Source organism: Thermobia domestica, chromosome 17 (assembly GCF_964235325.1).
Source record: "Thermobia domestica chromosome 17, izTheDome1.hap1.1, whole genome shotgun sequence".
NCBI classification, from domain to species: Eukaryota; Metazoa; Arthropoda; class Insecta; order Zygentoma; family Lepismatidae; genus Thermobia; species Thermobia domestica.
The window spans coordinates 20886159-20900653 of NC_137470.1; the positions used below are offsets into that span (position 1 = coordinate 20886159).

At 37.3% G+C, this 14495-nt stretch overlaps 1 protein-coding gene across 1 annotated transcript; it reads right to left on the minus strand.

The window, feature by feature from the left end:
* Positions 1-411: 411 nt before the first annotated feature.
* Positions 412-11498, minus strand: LOC145673951 (uncharacterized). Its single transcript, XM_081743768.1, has 4 exons — positions 11025-11498; positions 2776-4301; positions 2160-2433; positions 412-603 (listed from the first exon to the last, which is right to left on the minus strand). The coding sequence occupies exons 1-4, from the start codon at positions 11055-11057 to the stop codon at positions 412-414; spliced, it is 2025 nt and encodes a 674-aa protein (XP_081599894.1). The 5' UTR covers positions 11058-11498.
* Between the last annotated feature and the right edge of the window lie 2997 nt (positions 11499-14495).

The window sequence follows — 14495 nt, forward strand, 5'->3', positions numbered from 1 at the left end:
ATCGTTTTTAAATCTTGATTTGTTTATATACTGAATATTAAAAATATTAGGGAAATCCAATATCTCTACATTCCCGCCACTAAATCTTACTGAACGACGAAAAGAGGAACGCTGTCGTTTCAGGTCCAATTACTTATTGAACGCACTGTATATCTTTATGTATGTTAAATACATATAAAAAAATAATTAATCACACATCACTAAAAAAAAAACACTTAAATCACTAGCGTTAACAGATAATAAAATGTAGCACTAAACCAATCAATCAATCAATATTTGAAGAATAAACACACAAGAAAGTTAATTTGTCAATTTGAAAGCATCATCTTTCAATGTCTTGGATAGTTCCTGTCTTTTCTCCCATTTAAATAGTTGACGTAATCGTTAAGATACTGAAGCACATGGTCTTGTTTATAACATTGAACTTGAAACTGTAGAATGCTGAATCGGCAGAGTCTCAGCTGCAAGATAATCTACTCCAGCTTGGTCGTTGACCATATGCAAAGGACGTAGTGAAGTTGAAGTAGCTGTCACCAGATGGCAGATGTTATCGGCTTGGCTGGATAGATGACGCTGGGCGTGATGGGGTGTGGCTGTGAGCTTCTTGAAGATGTATAATTATAATATATTTATATTTGCAGTATTTATGTCCGTGACGTGTGATAAGGTGAGTTTTACGTGCATCAAAAAAAATTAGTGTGAACAAAAAGTGAGAGAAAAAAACGTTCAGCAACATATCATTCCTTGCGTCGGTTGGTGGGCAAATCGTGAGGTTCAAATCTGAGCGTCGATATCTCTTGATGTCCATAAATCCTCTTCTTCTTAGTGGTGTAATGCTGCATTGAGGTACGGAAAGGGGTTGTGGGGAGATAAATTTTTTTTTATAAAAAAAATATTAAAGGAAAAAAAGGAATAGTGATTGAAGTTATCAGAAACATGTGACTCTGTATATGTGTATCTAGGATGAAGATTAAGAAAGGGTGTGTATCAGAAGGGGCAAAAAGTGAAATTATAGATGTTATAATATAAAGAAATAGGAATTGTAGCGAAAATATGGCAAAGGAACACAGTCTCTAAGCCGTGGGAAAATGTAAACATGAAAATTTTCAAGATGGCTGCCATGACGCTATGAGGGAGGGATGGGAGTTTTCGCAAAGGCTCTCGGTATAGTAATGGCCGATGTTTGTTTACAAACAGAAGGATAAAAGCAAAACGAATGACAAGTTATAATGGCTGTTTTTAATTTGGGGGGGGGGCACAAGAGTTCAAAAACAAGGATAATGATATTGGGAAAGTAAGATTTGATTAAGATAACTATTATTAGGCTTTTGAAAGGCGATTTCAAAGTCAAGGTACCTAAACGTGAATCCAGTGGCGTCTCGGGGGGGTTGGTTTTACGAAATAATGGAATTGTGGAGAAGATTTGAAAGTAAGGAAAATTAGAGTGAAATGCGGTAAGGTTATTGTCCGAAGACTTACTTCCGGTGAGAAACAGGGTTGGCAACTCAGGTAAGAATATCAAGGTATCGTAAAAAAAAAAAAAAAATCAGGGAAGATAAATAAAGGAAGTGTCGTTATTTGAGGACTGTGAGGGTGATTTTTATGAAAGCCTGAGAGTGATCGTAGTATTTCAGTAGAGGTGGGTAGGAGGCATCAGAAAAATTAGGAGAATAGAGAAACATAAAAAAAGAAGAAAAAGAAAGAATTAGTATTAGTATAAGTACTTCATATTCATGATCTGACCAAATGCCCAAAATATCTAAACAATTTCCTATTAAAATCTTAAATACAATTTCCTTAATATCATATTCTAAAGGGGGCCGGGGGGCTCATTATTTCCAACATAAACCTAACCCATTTCCTGATTAGGTTGGGAATTTAAGGTAACTAGAGGTTGGATTGGGTTTTATCGCCCAATACTCGATTGTGTTAGTAAAATTATGTTGGAAATAAAAATTGTGGGGGGGAAGAAGGTCTCTAAATTCATAAAAATAGGTATGTCCGGTAATGATTCTCAATTTTATATGGTCGTGCGTATATACGTTCTAATATCTTCTTCTAGATGCTGTTTCACAAAATGCGTGAATTACTCGACGTCTCAGTTTCCGTATCCGCTTTTAAGAATACACTATGTAGTTGGAAATGTACGAAGATTTTACGTTAGAATTCCTTAATTCCAGGACGGTAGAAGGTGGTACTATAATCTCTGTACCAAAACTTCCGTCATTAACTATCAATTCTTCCGGAGGAGGAGGTAAACTCAATTCTGACACTGAATGTGCATCCTCATTTCTGTTCGAAGTGGTGAACTTTTCTGGGGTCACTTCAGGTTCTTGATCTCTTTCTTCAATCCTCTCGTTACATTTATTCTCAAAACTCTTCATCTGCAGTGGCGTATCATCACCAATTTTTTTCATTAAACTTTTCATTACTCTATAGAGCAAAATTAGACTTACAATTGCAATAACGGTTTGCACAATGTCTAAAAAGTAGCTCAATTCTTGCAAAGAAAATTCCGTAGACGCACTACATTTTCTACAAAACCATATAAAATTGAAAATCCCATGTTCTCTTAGCAAATAAATAAGTAGAAGAGTGATGATGATATTCCAAATAATAATAATTCCTGGTATAAAATATTCATGCTTATAGATAGGCATCTTAATGGGCGTCTGGTCAATTATCGTAAATGCTGATATATTCATATGTCGGATTGAAGAACTCCAAACATCGTTAAGTAAAGATGAAACATTAAAAAATTCATTCCCTTTATACGTAGATCGTAATAGCATCAGATCATTAGAGACTAGCTGGCTCGGAAAAAGATGTAAAAATACAGGTTCTGTAAGATCATTGTCGAGACACGGAAAATCCGATCTGACGAAAAGATTTCTCTCCACAATTAATTTAGTATTGCATGGTATTCGAATTTTAAGGGCTCCGTATAATCTGGCTTCTTCTGGAACTCGAATGGTAGACACATTTTCTCTAGTCTTCAAAGTTAGAAATTCTGGTGGGTGTATTAAAACAAACTCATGCGATCCAATGTCTATAATCTGTGCCTCTTTCGAATCATAGCACGTATGGTCACAGTTGTGTAATATTTCCCTGACTGTACTGGCAACGAAAGCTGCGTGAGCACAATTTATTAAACGAGAACGTGTCACAGTGTGTGTAGGTATCTTACATAACTTTGATTGGCTATAATGACAAGCAAGTAGGCTTGTTCCTGTTATTGGTATAAGATCTTTTTTATCTTGAACTACCATAACTAAAGGCTGGATATCAACGGTACAAGTTTGGTTGTATACAGCAAACGGAAGTGGCTGCACATCATATAACTCAAATGAAGGCTGTATTTCAACGATCGGAATTTTCATCTGTAGATAAATGTACGTGTCGGTGATTGAACAAGTCAAAACATTAATTGAATAATACATCTCCAATAACGACTTATCTATGGCTAACTTATATCCATTTTTCAAAATGATATTCTCAAATTCAGATAAATGTGCGTGCAACACTTTATAAGGAATTATATTAGGGTTCAGCCTAGCATCTGTACACATCTGAATTGTCAGATCATATTTAAAAATTTGTAGAAACTGTACAAACTGCGTTGAAATCGAATAAAATTCTTGAATGAACGAAATGACCTCTTTATGTACTCGATTTGCAAGCTTATTAAGATGATCTCCCAGATCATGTTCTTGATCCAATATTTTTGCCGAAAAGTTTCTAATTTTTTGAAAATTATCCTGTATCTGATCTTGAAAACTTAAAAATTCTGAAGTTGTGTTTTGAATATATAAATTGTTTTTTAACAATTGTTTTTGTAAACCCAGTACAGTTTGTTCCAAATGAAATTCCTTCTTATTTATCGAATCAATAGAAGAACTGTCAGCTACGTCACAACACCAATTCAATGCTTTCCCAATGAACCCTAACAGTGCACGTGGAGATCTGGTTGATAATCGATGAAATCGTGGATTTGGAGGCTTTAAAAAATAATCGTTAATGTGGACTTTCAGATCATGTAAGTCTTTTGCAGCTTCGCAGACATCTGGAGCTAGAGTGTCATTTTCGTTGCAAAGCAGAGCTTCAAAAAGAGAAGAAACCTTAACATCATGCGGAAAGGAAAATGTCAAATTAAAAGATATCGGTAATGAGTGTTGGTACAAAATAACATTTGGGAGTTTACGGAAAAATAAACCAGATGTTATTTGGAACTCGGTGTTATTAGACGTCACATGTGGGAAAGAGAAAGATAGGATAATGCAGCTTAAAACAAAATAGGTTATCTGAAACACAAATTAAATATAATGAGAAATTTAAAATTTTCACATGTTCTATTGATTATTATCTCTGTTAGCCTAAGTATATATGTTCCTGTTAAATTGCGTTACTAATTTCAATGTTTCCTTCTTTTCTAGGTAAGTGGAATGCCTACTAGTTCATCTCAGTACTTCACCTAATTTTATTTTCAACAATGGAGGTAGACAAGTCATAGCAAAAACTGTTTTTGAGAGATGGTTTAATACTTCCTCTGTACCTGCACTCTAACAGAATAATGGACACAGGATTTTTTTTTTGGTGGTAAAAGGTTGTACTAACATACTGCAAATTAACATAGAAATAACTCCCTGTTAGGCCAGTAATAAACTGATCTCTAGGTTAAGTACACTGTATATATTTTATGCTTTTGTAAAGGACAAAAAAACTTATTTCGGGAAATATTCGTGCATCACTTTTTCGTAAATAATTTGATTTTGTTTATCGAATTGAACAAAAATTATTTTTTCGAAATAATCGAGGTACTCCTCGAGATATTCCCTTACTACGTTCAAAGCAATTCTTGCAGCCTCTAATTGCGGGTAGTTAAATACTCCTGTAGCTATATTTGGAAAGGCAATGGTCGTTATGTCATTGTCCATAGCCAACTGTAGGGATTTCTCATAACACATCTTTAGGCGCTTAGCATTTTTATCATCGGGTGCAGATACATGTATAACATAATCTACAGGTAGATTATATCCTGAGGTTAATACGGCATTACCTGGGTTCAAGTGACCAATTTTCTTGCACTCCTGCCTCATTTCACTTCCCGCCAAAGACTGTACCATCAAGTCTACACCTCCTCTTGGTTGCAACTGGGTGTTGGATGAATTTACGATCGCTTGTCCTGCCAGTGACGTAATAGACCCATAATACAAAGCCACTTTCCGGTTAATTTCCTCGTTGACGGCAAACTTCGGTTTTTCAACATCAGCCATCGATTTGGTGTCGGGTCCGGTCTCGTCCCACGACGGAATTTCGGTCATCAATTTCACATCTCGAATGAACAATGAATCCGCTTCCCCCGTGCTTTCCTCTTCCTGATACTCCATCAAAAAAGAAGTGGACTCCTCCTGCTGGTGAAAATCCTTTTCCTGGACTCCTTCACCCAATATTTGTGCATCCTGATTCTCTAACTTTTGCAAGTCCTTAGATATTTCCTTCTCAGGTGGATAATACTTCTTAAGCCGGTCTATAGAAAATGAGTCTATCTTAATCTGTCCTCTAGGTGTTCGAAACTTAACATAATAGCTGTTGTCATGTTTTTTGGACACAATTTGACCAGGTCCAAAATACTTTCCCGAGAAAGCAGCACATTGTCCTCGTTTTCTAGACAGATCAAAAATCCAAACCGCTTCACCCTGCTTGAATTCTTGTTGTATTCGCTTCTTGTCGTAAGACTTCTTGGACGTCAGATGTCGGTTGTACAAATTTTCTTGGGCTTTTTCGCGTATATACTTCATTCGTTCCAATCTGTCTTGGTTTTCTGAAAATTGACATTCCATACCCAACATGGCGGAATGCAACAACCGAGGAGAAAAGCCGTGGAGGAGTTCGAAAGGAGAATATTTCATGCTCAAATTGCACGTGACGTTATAGGCAAAGGTTACTTCTGGTAGAAGTTCAATCCAACGTGATTGGTCAGTTTTGTCTAAGGCGATCTTCAATTGCTGTTCTATATTTCTTACTGCGATTTCTACACTCCCAATAGAAAAATGCCCTTGAACGTCAGCGAAATGTATTTGAGTCCCCAGTATTTTACATAACTCCTTAAATAATTGACTGGTAAATGCAACACCTCTATCACAACAGATTTGAGTTGGTATCCCATACTTCAATATGACGTTGTCATATATGAAAGCACTAACAGAAGCTGCAGAAGCATCTGGTAGAGAACCAGTAATACAAAAACGAGTTCCTTCATCTATGACTATAATTAGAAATTTGTGGCGTAAGATATTATTACTAGGGTAGGTCCCACCAAGATCCACATAGATTCTAAAGAAAGGATGAACGCTAGGATGTGTCTGAAGACTACCGAACTGTTTTCCACTCCTCTTTTTTAGCAATTGACAAGTTACACAAGATTGGCACTTATCATACACAAATTTTTTCATATTGGGGAAATAGACAGACTTTAATAAAAGGTTGTATGTTTTCGAAAATCCACCATGGCACGCACCCAGTTTCCCACAATGCAGTTTCTCAAATACAATGTCTCGCAATTTCGATGGTACTGCTAACAAATAGACTTTACCGAATGGTGTCTTATTCACTTTGTATGCTACATTATTCTTCAAAACAAAATACGATGCCTGCCTTTCATAGGCTGGATCCTTTTCTGCTTGATCCTCCAAGTGATCAATAATTTTCTTCAGTACTGCATCTTCTCGCTGTTCTTTTGCGATATCAATGAGGTCCATGTCTTCGATTAGGAAAATTCTCGGGTCAGAGGCACTCTCTTCTTCATCTTCCTTGTCGCGACTATGCTTAACAAAGCGACTCAAACTGTCGGCTTCTATGTTGTCGGTACCTTTCACGTGGGCGATCGTAAAATCGTAACAATGAATCTCAGACATCCAGCGTGCTAATTTACCTGTCAGGTTCTTACTGTGGCGAAGAAACGTAATAGCTTTGGAGTCCGTATGAAGATAGAAATGTCGACCCACCACGAAATATCTGAAAGATCGCAGTGCATACAGCAGAGCCAAGAGTTCCAAATGGTACACTGACAAATTTTTTTCTGAAGGTCCAACTGCTCGACTGGCATATGCGATCGGTACTAGTTCAGCTTCAGGATCGTCTGAAATAGGTTGTTTTGCTACAGCTGCGAGGCCCTTCTTGCACGCATCGGTGTAGATATGTAGATCCCTCTCTGGTTTGTATGCCATCAATGTTGGGGCTTCCAAAATTGCTTTTTTCAGAGCTTCAAAAGATTCTTGTTGCTGGGTTCCCCACTTAAAATCTTGGTCTTTTCGAAGCAGAGTTTGAAGAGGATAAGCGATTTCCGAGAAATCCTTAACATACCTTCGCAAAAAGGAGCACACCCCTAAAAAACTTTTTAAATTCTTCTTCGTGCGTGGACGTTGGAAATTCTGAATCGTGGCTAACATTCGATCTGACACTTGTACTCCAAATTTTGATAAACGATGTCCCAACACTATCAAAGAATAATGTGCGATCTTTGTCTTCTCGGGAGACAATTTTAGTCCCCGTTCTCTAAGTTTTTCAAAAAGGACCTTGCACCAATGCACCATCTCGTCTACAGATGACGCGATAATGTAGAAGTCGTCCACATAATGCATAATATTTGTACTTGGAACGCCTGCTAACGTCAATTTGACCAGTCTATTAAGCGCTGCTGCGGAAGAAATGTGTCCCATAGGTAGGACACAATATTGATAACTTGACATGCCTGGTATCGAGAAGCCTGTACACTCTTTTGACTCCTCTGTAATCGGAATTTGGAAGAATCCTTTGGTCAAATCACTCGAGGTATAAAGGAGATGTCCTGCCATACGATTGATTATGTCATCCACCGACGGTGTCGCAAAGTTCGAAGGATGGGACTGCTGATTTAGACCCCTCAGATCACTTACAAATCGGAACTGATTATTACGCTTCCTAATCAGCAAGATGGGGTGGTTCCAGGGCGAGATTTTTTCCCTCAGAATCCCTTGACGAAGCATCGTGTCTAACTGCTGCTTGAGTATTCCACGAAGATGATAAGGCACTGAGTAGGGCGTCTTATTCACGGGTGTAGGATCGGATAGACGAATTTCATGAAGGTAGCCTCGTGCGAGTCCTATGTCCTCCTCAGACCAACTCCAAACATCAGGAAATTCTCGTATGAGACTGTAGAATCTTTCTTTCTCTTCTGGAGATAGCTCGGGGTTGACATCGACACGACTAGGATCACACAGTCGCCTGGAAAGCTCCATCTTCTCCGGGGACGGTAGGCTTTCTTCTACCGACGAAAAACTCCTTTCCTCAGGCTCCTCTGGGACCTCCTCAAAATCTTCAGCATCCCCAAGGTATGTACCTTGTCGCAGTTTGATCTCCTTAATGGTGGGATTCGTAACATACACCACGGGGCATCCTCCATTCACTATCGCACATGGAATAAAAATGTCCAGTATTTCTTCTATCCGGCGAGAGGGTGACAATAATAACTTCTTCCCCAAAATATCCCAACAACTGCGTAGCTTCACCAGAGTATGCGAGCGAGGTGGTAAAATCGTGTTTTCCAATACTCTAAAAATAGCCCGAGATCCCTGCGCAAGCCTGGATGTTAAGACTTTTGACAAATTGACTTCTAAATTCCTCGGAGGTAACGTTTTTGAAGGAGGGCGTCCGAATCGAAAAAGAGTTAAATTTTGCTTATTGTAATCTAAAACAGCCCTGTGCTTTTCCAAAAAATCGGCGCCAATCAAAGGCCCATAATCAAAATTTGGAATAACTCTGAATACATGAGTAAACCAGTTTTTACCAATCCTAAATTTTAATAAAGCTATCTCAGAAACTTGTATAAACTTCCCTGTTACTCCCCGAAGTCTAGTATTAATACGGAAACGTTTAGCATTTTCCGGGACCAAATTTTCCCCCAGACAACTGATCTGGCTGCCGCTGTCAATCATCAGTTCTACGACTTTCCCGTTCATTAAAGCTGACACATGAGGCAATTCGTTAAAGGACACTATAGGGACTATAACGGAACCTTGAGTAGATTCGTCCCGACCATCTACTCTGTCTGCGTGTTTAAAGAAGGCATACGACAATATCTCGCAATATGATTCGGTAATTTGCATTTGTAACAAATAATTTGGCCTCTATCCGGAGTCGAACCCTGACCTGGCGAAGAATTACTATTACTTGAGGACGCAAAATCACTGCTGGACTTTTTATTAGTATCAGCATTATTATTCTGACTTCTGTTGTTTTGATTACCGTTCCGTTTTCCTTGGTAATCCTGACCTACATTTTTCGGCTGATTAAACTGCTTTTTCCTATATTGAAAATCATCGCTTCTTTCACAATTTGTTGAAGGAGCTAAGGCTGAAATCTGCAGCGTCAACTTTGACAGTTGTTGCTGTATGTCAGTCAACGGGTCGATTACCGGTTGGTTCTGTTGAGTCTGCTGGTTTTGCAAGTATGCTGACTGTGTATTATATGGTTGAGCAGTAATCGAACTTTGAACCCTTACTTCAGCATTATTCTGAGTATTAGCATCTATGCTAGTCGGAGAAAATAAAGACGACTGCAAGACAGCAGAATTCTTTTTCAAGAATTTCTCTAATTCCTTACGCTTCAATAACAATTTAGTCCTTTCCTCGATAATTAGGTCGTTCAGAAGGTCACTGACCGTGTTGTACTCCTTTCGTACTACAACTTTAAAGTAATCGGGTAAAAGTCCTTCCACAATAAATTGTAATTGTTTCTTTTCATTGGCAGTCGGGTCTGCGCGTAAAATCAAATCCTGCTTCGCATAAACGTACTCTAGAACGGATTCTGATTCATTCTGATCACGGGCTCGCATCTGAGCTTCAGATAATTGTGGCACCAAATTGTCCTTAAAAGCGTTTATAAAAGCTTGCTTGAACTGGTCGTAAGTCATTTGAGCAAATTCTGGCTTTCTTTCTATGCCAGCAAACCAGTTTTCAGCGGGGCCACGGAGTAGGCTCCCCAGCACCAATTTTCGTCTCATACCATCCCATGAATTAATGCTAGCGATGGTCTCATATCGTCTGATGTACGTGTTTACATCGTCACCCAACCGGGCATAAAAAGGCTCTGGTTTCACAATCGTGCCGTGCATGGACGGAGGTGGATCGTTTCCTCCTGTAGCCATACTGCTAGAACTAGAACCACGAACAGTTACGTCTAAAGAATCAGGAGAAATATCCGAAAATGATTCCGAAAATTCTAGCTTCTTTTTAAGTTGCTCTAAATAATTACGTGTAAATTTAGTCGATTTAGGAGACGAACAGGCCGCGGGATCGAAATAGACAGTATCACTTAAGTTAAAAATATCCTCTAAAGGTATCAAAAATTCGTCCGCTAGTCTTCGCAACATATAACACAAGTAATAAAACTATTGGGCACAAGTCAAGACCTTAAATATGCTATACCTACACTAAAAACTAAATACAACACATAAAACATACACAAGAGGTATTGGGGCTCCACCACTCTCCGAAAAGGAGAGAAAAAGAAAGGTAATTATAGAATAGCATAAGAAAGATTGCTCAAAAAATAAAAAACAAAAGAGAACAAAACTAGTTTCATAGAGGGTTGGTGGCGGGGAAGTTGGAGGTGATTCTAAAAAGCCTAAAAAATGAAGAGAAAACAGTTTAGAAGTTTGAAAGACAACTAGCATTGATCACCTTCTTACGCTGATGCGAGAAAAACGATCAGCATCTCCATCATCTTACGCTTGTGCATTCGGTAGGAATGCTTTCGTCGTCGTTTTGAAGAAAGAAAGGAAACTATTATCGTTAACTTGGGAAATATAGCTCACTGGTAGAATTGAGAGGTAACTGAGAAGACGACGAGCGTTTTAGTTTATAGGGCATGTGGGTAGAAATAAATAAAAACAAATATTTAAAAAAAAAGAGAGTCGAGAGTTTGTTTAGGAAGAAAGAAAAGGAAGGTTGTTTGGGCGTTTAGGACCTTGGATGTGTATTCCGTACCTCCGTTCCTGGTCGTCGACTGGTGGTCTCCATGTCTCGGCTTCTGTGTCGAATTGGCGAGGAACTTGGTATAGGTCTCTCCTGTCGTTGCTCACACTCGCTCCTCGTGAACTTTACCGCTCCTCGTGTACTTCACCGCTTCTCGAGTGCTACTCCCCTCTTCCGGGTCCTGGGACGTTTTTATATGAAACAAAGTAGGAAGATGGCCGACGAAATTACGGAAAAACATCCAAAGTACGCACGTGTAGGATTCAGGAAAGTGCAAGGTAAATGGAATTCTCGACTTATTTAATAATTTGTCAACAGTTACAGAACGCTTTGGTTACATCAGATTACATAAGTTACATAAATTTACCAAGAATGAAGAATGAGGAATCGTCTACTAAAGAGAATTTTGAAATGTTTGCTGACTGTCTTATTATTCCAAGTTGTGTCTGTCTCTCATCATCCACAGAAAATAAAGAAAGAAAAAAAATAAAAAAATAATATCGTTTTTAAATCTTGATTTGTTTATATACTGAATATTAAAAATATTAGGGAAATCCAATATCTCTACAATATGTAATATTTTATCATCGAGAGAGAGAGAGAGAGAAAAAAACACTTCTCAACAGTAAAAGAATCTCCATTTGAAAGATGGAAACATAAGCTTGTTTTTGATTGTACAAAACTGGAAAATGTAAACAAATCCTTCTCTCTGACTGGTGGAATGTCTGTTCACGATATTGATATGAAACTTGTAGACATATTTGTATCTTTTGTTTTCTTTGATGCAAGTTTGTTTTCTTAACAGTTTTCCAATATCTAACTAAATTACTCAGAGTTGAAATATAAATTCTTATTTCTTCGTGTTCAATCTCAGCCTCCGCCAAGTTTACTTGTGGTGGACAAACACCGTGTGCCTGGTTTCCTCGGGGTTCTCCCGTTTCCTCCCATTTTCATTCCACCATTTCTTTCATATCTCATCATCACCGTCTCCTTTAGCCTAGCCGACATTATCGTGGGACGTAAAATTCAAAAATTGCATTTCATTTTCCCTCTTTCTTAGTTAGTAACATTGAGTCATGTCCCCCTATAGAAGAACTTGCTGACTACATCCCTGAATGAATATGTGTTGGTCTCTGGATACGCCATGTATTGTTTATTACATTAGTAGTCTAGCAATGTATGTTGAATTTCATCTATTTTTTTTTCTTTTCTTATGTACATCATTCTATTACAATATATTCCAAATGGAATCTAGAACGTTTTGGTGTGAGGACGTTTGGTTGTAAGGGATGTTTCGATATAAAAGATACTTGAGAGCATTAATTACATACTCGTAATGAGAAAAAGAGAGAATTAGTTCACATAGAAAATATAAAATAAAACTTGATTTAAGAAAAAAATATTTTGAATTTTGTAATTTTATACTGGAATACACCGAAATTTTACACCAAACCAGCTTCACACCTAAACCTCCTTATATCGAAATGTCTTGCATCGAAACGCCCTACTCTGAAACAGCCGTATCCCACTCCAAATTATTGAGTATGATTGACTACGTGATAGATGACATACTTTCTTCAGAGTCTATTCCAGTATTAGAAATTATTCAATGACTATTTTGATAATCAGCCTCTTTTTTCTTTTGTTATTTTTTCGTTTGTATTTTTTTTCGTTTATTGCTGATGCGCTTTTCTTAGTGTACGGTTGAGCGTGATTTGCGCCCATGAAAAAAACAATGTTCAAGGGCTTCAGATGCAGCTGTTGATAGTTGTGTCCAAAATTTCTTTAGCTAGACACGTTATTTGCGGCCGTGTGGAACTGTTAGGTTCGATTCGATTTCATTCGATTAACTCTGAATTACACAAATTGAATGTAATTTCTTGCAATAAGGATTATATTTTGTGGAAGGTTATTTTTCAAGGAGTATTATAATATCGAACTTGAAGAAATGAGTTTGTCTCGGGGAAAACCACTTTCTAAACTATTAGTTGTAACGTTAGGTTCCAAATAAAAGCATTTCTAAGGAGTCGTACACTATGATGCAGTACCTATAATGGGCTATAAATATTTCCCTTACATTATTAACACCAAAGACAGTAAATTATGTTTGAAATTCAGAGTAAATATGGTGTACATGTCATAGTAGAAAGCCATTAGAAAATTCTACGTAATTTATAGAACAGTTCTAATTTAAAATGTGGAGGAATATCTGGCCTATTACATGCAAGAATTCGTTGACATTCAGTTTACTCGCCGAAGTAGCTCTAAACAGCAACAAATACTTGCTTCTGATTGGCCGAAATTAGATATCAACTAATTCTTGATCGTAATTGGCTAATCATTTTTCCATATTGAAACCTAAGTTGCTTATTTCAAATAAGAAGGCACTATAGGCCTCAGTTTCAGTTGTACTAGCTGCCAAAAGCTACGAAAATTGAATTATATATATTATATTATTTTATCGGAGCTATTTTATAAATAGCTCCGATACTTTTATACTTTTTAAGCGGCTTTCCATAATAAAGTACATGCAAATTTAGTTGCATTTCAAATAGAATTTACCTTTTTGTTGATAGTCATATGTAAGATAAAGCTTTGTTATGCTATAGTTTTCTACTTAATGGTCATAAAATGAATAAAAGAAATGAAATCTTCAAGTTTTACGTCCCACGATTATGCCGGTTAGGCTAAAGAAGACGGTGATTATGAGAAATGAATGAAATGGTGGAATGAAGAATGTGGGAGGAAACGGGAGAACCCCGAGAAAACCCACGAGCACGGTGATTTACTGAATATGAGTTGGCATACGATAATACGGTAGCATTTGAAATAAAGCAAAGTCTAGATTTTTGATCTTACACTCATAGCACGCTATAGGTACTGCACCGTACTATACGACTCATTAAGATTGTTTTTACTGCAAAACTTGTGTTACAATGAACAGTTTTGAGGGTGTTCTTCCACGGGAGGTTTATGTTAAAGATAGAACTTATGGGAAGTAAAGTTTTTGAACATGACTGCATGACTTGTTTTTTCGTAATGCATTACAGTAGGTATATTCCCATTTCAGAAAATTTAATTTAATGGGTTCTGGAATGGCATTCGAAACTCAAGGAAAAATATATACAAATAAATTTCCCTCAAATTTAAATATTCCTTTAGCGAGACTTAGGCAGAACAGAAATTCCTGTTCTGCCTAAACATAAGATTAGTTAAATATTGTGTTACAAAATGCTAGAGGGTCATTAGGCAGGACAGGAATTAGGCAGAACAGGAAGGAACCTTTCTTTCATTGAAACTTAGAATTTATTTTCATAAACACCTTTTATTTTATATCTCAAATTACATTTACTCCTGTCAGCAGTTAATCATTATCATTATCATAGCAGACAATCTGAGAATGTTAAAAATAAACTGATTGTATTTTTGTTTTTAGGACATGTGATTTAGTAAAAAAAAAGGCATTGTTTTATTTCTGCACAT

Coding starts and splice junctions, on each gene's coding strand:
- LOC145673951 (XM_081743768.1), bottom strand. CDS start 11,057: ATGGAGACCACCAGTCGACGACCAGGAACGGAG. Junction 4,302..11,024: donor GTCGACGACCAGGAACGGAG/GTACGGAATACA, acceptor TTTGTGTTTCAG/ATAACCTATTTTGTTTTAAG. Junction 604..2,159: donor TGGAATTAAGGAATTCTAAC/GTAAAATCTTCG, acceptor TACATCTTCAAG/AAGCTCACAGCCACACCCCA.